The following is a 6,561-nucleotide window of genomic DNA, read 5'->3' on the forward strand; positions in this document are numbered from 1 at the left end:
CTGAAGGGCTCTCCAGCTTTTGCCCTGTTCACCGGGATGAAAAATGGCAGCAAGTGCCGTCCTCAAGGTCTGCCCTCACTGTTGTCTCAATTTGTCAATCTTGGCATCTTTATACACCATCCAGGCCTAAAGTGTCAAATGTGGCTTGAGAAGTTACTTCCTATGTTAGAAAATCATAAATTTTGTGCCTTTTAGAGGGGAAACAAGTGCAGCATAAAGGACATGGGCCCCCACCCTCGGCTCCTTAAAGGGGTTTTAAATTATGCTTGTTGCTATGGGAACTATCTCTTTGGTCTTTGCCAAAGTAGTCACCTGACAAAGGTCCATTAGGAAGTGTATCATCTGCCTGTTGAGAAAATGTATGAGAATCTGTGCAGCCAGGCTGGGAATCTAAACACAGCCTGTGCCACCTGCAGATTTCTCAGGGACAAGCTTCATTCTTCTGAAGAATGGGTTATCTTCAGGTTCATGGAAGTTCTTCAGTGCAAAATGGGCTTCTGCTCTGTGTCAGATGTAAAAAAAATCAAATTAAAAAAAATCACTGAAGTCAAATTAAAAAAATATGCAATAGAAACAGAGGGATGGTTTAAAAGCAATCTGGCCAAAAAGAGGTGTGTGATGTGACCAAACCTGAAAAACGTGCACGATTATAGTGTTGCTCTCACTTGAAAAAACAAATAGCCATACAACATCAATTAGGGCTGTGTGAATATGCAGTAATGAGCAGCTTTGAGTGAAAGAGTGGAGACAACACACTTGACAGTAATGGCTGGGGTGCTGCCTGCAGCAGTAAAGACAGTCTGTTAGTGTAGAAAACTATTCTAACATAATTGTTTGTACAATGGCTACAAAACACAAGTGTACTGTTTGTACAGCACTTCTCAGTGACTGCAGCAGCTTTGACCTCAGCTCGATATAAAGAAAAAACTGAATGAATCAACTCTCGTCTCTCCTTTCAGGTCTTACCATAGCAGGTGGATTATGTTAATCACACTGGTCCAAAAGTTTTACACTCTCTGGACTCATTGGTAGTTTATACAAGGTTAACAACATCTGCAGTTTGTAGGTATTTCAACAACAGAAACATAGACAGGAGCAGAACTCACTGTAAGATCGGTCCTGGTACTTTCAAACACTAAAAGAGGTGCCAAAGTACTGAATACGTTAATGTATTAGCGCTGGATACTCTAATGTCTTAGCTCTCAGTACACTAATGCCTCTTCTCTTCTGGATGGATTGAAAAATAGCACCTCACCAGGTCACTTTTTTGTTAATTTTGTTGACTTTAATGTCATTGTTTAACTGAAACACGGAAATAGTTCCATATAGATTAAGTGACACTTTGTTAACTAAACACCTGGAAACCTTTTTATGCATTTCCTCTACTATCCTTTTTCACCCTAACCTGCTGCACATCATTCTCAGCATGATAAGGTCAACAGCCTATACTGTACAAATGCAGTGACAGTTCTTGGTCTCAATGTTCCACTTTCTCCTTATCACTCAGTTATCAAGAACATACTATTTTCTTTTAGTAATTTTTTATTGCAAAAAAATATATATTTTTAGGTGATTATCAGGACTTTATTTCAGTCCACAATGCCCGTAATAAATAGAGGAGATATCGTAGAAAACAGGACATGTCAGTGTAGAGCCCACAGCATCTATCTGAATGTCAAGAAAAATAATTGTAGTGCTTTTATTCACAATTTTAAAATTTGCAACATAAAATGCCTTGGTTGAAGACTGACCCTGAAACACCATTTTTGAAAGATGCCAAACACTTAAAAAGACCAGTTCATGGTCTTTGGTGAATAAGATACTGCATGAGTGTGTAACTTAATAAATATCTGACAATTATAATAAGCTATTTACATTATGGGAATTGAAGTTTTGTACTTAACCAATTGATAACCTTTTAAAATCTGGCCTTTTTTACGGGTCAGCGTGAACAGCCATAGTTCCTCGTTAGTATAGTGGTGAGTATCCCCGCCTCTCACGCTGGAGACTGGGGTTCAATTCCCCGATGGGTAGACTTTTTAGTGTGAATTCTCCACCGTGCCCCGCTGTGGGACGAATGTATACATCTGCCTTAACAATTTCATTCAAACTTTATCTTCAACTGAGAAGTGACGTTCTACCTAATTGATACTAGGTTTTTATTTGGAAGCAGTTGTTCCAAATAAATAAGTACTATGTCAGAAATATGTTTTAATACACACACACGAACATACAACAACAAAATAAAAAAGTACAACAAAACCTCCATCATACATGCCTCACCATTCATCTAGCCATGCGTCAGTCCCATGGATGGTTGCATTGAGGGACTGACGCATGGCCATCCTGACAGCCTGACACTCAACACAGTTGAGTTTTTGTCTATCATTTATAACATCACAGAGGGCAGATAGAAACCCGTTCCAGTTTGTTTGCCTAGTGTGAAAACACCGATGAACCAGGATGCAAAACAAAGAAAAGAAAAATGTTCATTTGTAGAACTGTACTGGCCTCTGCTGGACAAAATTAAATACTACATTTAAATTTGTATTTTAGGAAATTATTCTACATTGAGTGTTTAAACATTTTGAGGCTTAAAGTGTTAAACGTAACCCGTCATTTTTTATTTGGCAAAACACAATAAGAACAATATTGAATGTGATATTTAAACGTTGGTGTTTGGATTGTTTTTTAGATTTTTAAGCAAACATTAAGGGGACTAAATTGTCGGGGAAACATATTATTCCCCGCGTTATGTATGCAGAATTTTATCCCAATGTGTTCAGAAACTAAGATATAGAGAGGGGAATCTGTCATGATATGGTCATTCAAGGATGGTTTTCCGATATTACCCATGATGCATCGCGCCGCTGGCCATGTTGTGCGGCAAAAGACGCGTATACTGTCAAATGAACTGACGTCCTGCTTGGTTTACTGCCCTCCACACCAGCTAGTGGCAGTAATGAGTCTCTTCTAATCCAATGAGTCGGCAAGTGTCGGTCGACATATATTGGAGTAAACGAAGAGGCGCTGCAGACGAAGAAACAGCTGCTACAGAAGTCGTTTGGCTGTCACGCATGTTTTATCTCCGGAGCTTATAGGCTTCCTTATGACTGCACGGGTGAGTTTTCTGACTTGTTTTTCTACTTGTATCACGTCTGTGTTAACATGCCATTTATGCTCCAAAAAAATAAGCACATGGGTTTGAAGGAACCTCTGCTCTACTGCGTTCACGTCGCTAGTTTTATGAACGATAAAAAGTTGCATTAGCAAGTCTATGTGTGCGTATTACGGCAGCCGATTCGAAGAGGTGGTTTTAGTATAAGATTGAGAAGTGGATCATTTGTTTTAATTTGTTATAAGTTAATAAGTCTTTCAATTGAGATGTTACATTCGTAAAATTACCGTTGTGTGAAGGTTTATCAGACTAGACATCCGACAGTCATGTGAGGAGCTGCCTGGGGGCAAAACGTGACTCTTGTGTTAAGAACAAAGAGTCACAAGTGGGATAAATATGTGTTGTGTTGAATGAATTGACAAACCTAATGCTGTGACAACTGAAAAGAGAAAATTGTTGTAATGTCAAACAGCACTCTTTGACTTTTTTAACAGTAAGTTAAATCCAACCTTTGCTGTTCAACCCCAGGTCTTTCAGAATTCCTGTAACTCTACATGTGTTTTTGCAGGTTTGTGTGTTGTACTTTGCAAAAAGTGCAGAACTGACTGGTTTAAAAGAGGAAGAGGTAGCTGCTGTTCCAACGCCAATCAGCAGCCGGGATCTTTGGAACCTGTTGCTGCAGCGACACCCAAGGTAAAGAAATGGTTGTACAAGTCAGTGTAACACAATTTCTGCATCGTCATAAAACAATTTCTTATGTGTAAACATGTTTTTTTCTACAAACACACTGATTATATTCACGTGTTTGTGTGTTCAGGTTGCAGACTCTGCAGGACAGGGTGGTGTTGGCAGTGCGTCAGCAGTACGTGGCCATTGGCGACCAGGTGGCAGTGACGCTGGGAGACAGGGACGAGGTTGCAGTGGTGCCACCACTCAGTGGAGGGTAAAAAAAACTGGTAAGACAATAAGTGATAAAGCCAGTATGTCGTGATCCGTGAGTTGGTTCTAGCTCAGCTTTGGCTAAAGTAAATATATTTTTTATGTATTTTGCACTCTCACCTGCAGTTACCAAAGATGTCAGTGGAGCAGAGAAATGTCCTGAAGCTCTGCCATGATAGGTTGTCTGTCCAGGAAGTAGTGGATGCTGTCAACAGTGATTCCTGTGGAGCAACTGCAGTATTTATAGGTTCATATTTCCATTGTCTTTAGTGAAAGTACAAATTGTATTTTAAGCATGAAAACAAGAGTTTCTATTAATGTAACCTTTCAAATGTTTACCATAGAGTAAATGAATAATCAGTTGTTGTCTGTGTGTGTGTAGGAACAACACGTGAGGACGAGGTCAATGGCAGGAAGGTGGTGGGTCTGGAGTATGAGGCATATAAGCTCATGGCCCAAACAGAGTTTGTAAAAGTTTGTGCTGACATCAGAGAGTACTGGCCAGCTGTTGTGCACATCTGTGTTCACCACAGGCTGGGGTGAGGTGCTGACACTGCAACGGACAAATTAAATTCTCCTGTTTCCAAAAAGTATCTTCAGCCATGACTTAGCAGTTTTGTCATTATTTAACTGAGGGTTGATCTATCAGTTGTAAATTCCAGATAGACAAGGGCTACATTGAATGTAACTCATACTCAGACATTTAGAAACTATTAAACTGCCAGTATCTTCTCAATGGTAACCAGCTGCAGGAAATACCGCCACCTTGTGGAGTCATTATCATAGCTGGATGTGAATTATCTCATGTGAAACTTGTCACACTTAAAACTCATCAGCAACTTCTCCCCTCAGGTGGGTGAAAGTAGGTGAAGCTAGTGTCGTCATGGCAATTTCATCTCCTCATCGCCATGATAGCCATCAGGCGATCCAGCACTGCATCAGTCAGCTGAAGGCCAAAATTCCTATCTGGAAGAAGGTACAGAGCAACACAGAGGCATACAAACAGCTATGGTTATTTACTGTTTTTTATTTAAGTGGTTGACCATTCATTTTGGATCACCAGGAGGTGTATGACACACAGGAGGTGAGCTGGAAGGAGAACTCTGAGTGTTCCTGGTCGCTCCACAGTGAAGTTCATGAAGAAAATGGCAATTTGTCAGAATAACGTGCTGGAATTAAAATGTGTTCGCTCTGAATTATCTCTGGCCATTGGTTTTTCTGTTGTAACAATTACTGTCTTTTCATGCGTCTGTTGTGGCTACACTGTTTCTGTGGCTAAACATGTCTTTATAAATCCAAACATGCACAATGTGTTCTAAATATAGAAAAGTAGAAAACATACTTTACCAAAGGGTCAATAATATCTGTGATGAGGTCTGCAAACTTTGGTGTGGTGGCTTAGTGGTTAAGGAAGTGGACTTGGGTCTGGAAGGCTTCAGGTTCAAGTCCACTAGCTGCCAAGTTACCACTGAGGTGCTCTGAGCATGGAACCGTCCCCACACACTGCTCTCTGTTCACTTTGGTGATGGGCAAAAGTCACCTTTGGTTGTGTGCAGTGATGTGCTGTGTCACAAATGACAAGGAGATCACTTTCCTTTACTTCCTTTTTTATGATTTTACAGGTGCCATATATTTGATAAACTGTTTTCTTTGTGCTTGTTTACTAATTGTAATATATATATTATTTTATTTATTTTTGTGTTTTTTTATTTTACGACGCAATAAAGATCCAAATGCAGTTTCTTAATACACCAGCGGGGGTCGCAAGGAGACGAGAGAACAGGGACAACAACATTGAGCAGTAGTGATGGGAAATCCGACTCTTTTTATTGAATCGAATCTTTGACTCTCGAACAATAAAATGAACGAGTCGTGAACGAATCTTGAACTAATTTCATTCGTTTTACAGCAGGTGGCGCTTTATCCCTATTGTGGGCGTTGTAAAGAAGGCTGCGGTTCTCCGACACTAAATACTAAAGGCAACATGGTTTGCTTACGCTGACAAAGTCTACAAAGTACACAAAATACCATAAGCACTTAAAACCATGCGAAACGCTAAGAAATAAAAACACTGAGAGCAAAAGACACCCGAGCTCTCTGTCACGTGACAAATGAAACGAATCTGCGAGAACGAAGCGAAAGATTAGTTTGCAGAGAGTGATTCGTTCATACTGATTAGTTCACAGCGAAAGATTAGTTTACAGTAGTGATGTGTCGTTCGTGAGTGATTCGTTCAAAATGAACGAATATTTCATATGAGTCGTGACTGCCGAGTCATATGAAAGATTCGTGACTACCGAGTCATATAAAATATTTATTCATATTGAACTCACGAATCACTCACAAATCACTCACTGCGAACTAATCACACTCTGCGAACAAATCACTCTCTGCAAACTAATCTTTCACTGTAAACTAATCTATCATTGCAAACGAATTACTCTCTGCAAACTAATCTTTCACTGTGAACTAATCTTTCACTACGATCTAATTACTCTGCAAAC

General features: G+C 39.8%; 1 protein-coding gene across 2 annotated transcripts; it reads left to right on the forward strand.

Moving 5' to 3' along the window:
* The first annotated feature begins 2,965 nt into the window (after nucleotides 1-2,965).
* LOC103397488 (molybdopterin synthase catalytic subunit) lies at nucleotides 2,966-5,256 on the forward strand. Of its 2 annotated transcripts, none has more exons than XR_001761794.2 (5): nucleotides 2,966-3,121; nucleotides 3,687-3,811; nucleotides 3,936-4,074; nucleotides 4,184-4,304; nucleotides 4,440-4,563. XR_001761794.2 is itself a non-coding variant. In XM_008335756.3 (5 exons), exons 2-5 carry the CDS (start codon nucleotides 4,193-4,195, stop codon nucleotides 5,220-5,222), a joined length of 495 nt encoding a protein of 164 aa, XP_008333978.1. In that variant the 5' UTR covers nucleotides 3,936-4,074; nucleotides 4,184-4,192; the 3' UTR covers nucleotides 5,223-5,256. The 2 variants fall into 2 exon arrangements, 1 of the variants encoding a protein (XP_008333978.1); XM_008335756.3 differs by lacking the exons at nucleotides 2,966-3,121; nucleotides 3,687-3,811 and adding exons at nucleotides 4,910-5,033; nucleotides 5,121-5,256 and having other exon boundaries at nucleotides 4,440-4,596.
* The last annotated feature ends 1,305 nt before the right edge of the window (nucleotides 5,257-6,561 follow it).

This window comes from Cynoglossus semilaevis, chromosome Z, assembly GCF_000523025.1.
Source record: "Cynoglossus semilaevis isolate Cse_v1.0 chromosome Z, Cse_v1.0, whole genome shotgun sequence".
In the NCBI taxonomy this organism is placed as follows: domain Eukaryota; kingdom Metazoa; phylum Chordata; class Actinopteri; order Pleuronectiformes; family Cynoglossidae; genus Cynoglossus; species Cynoglossus semilaevis.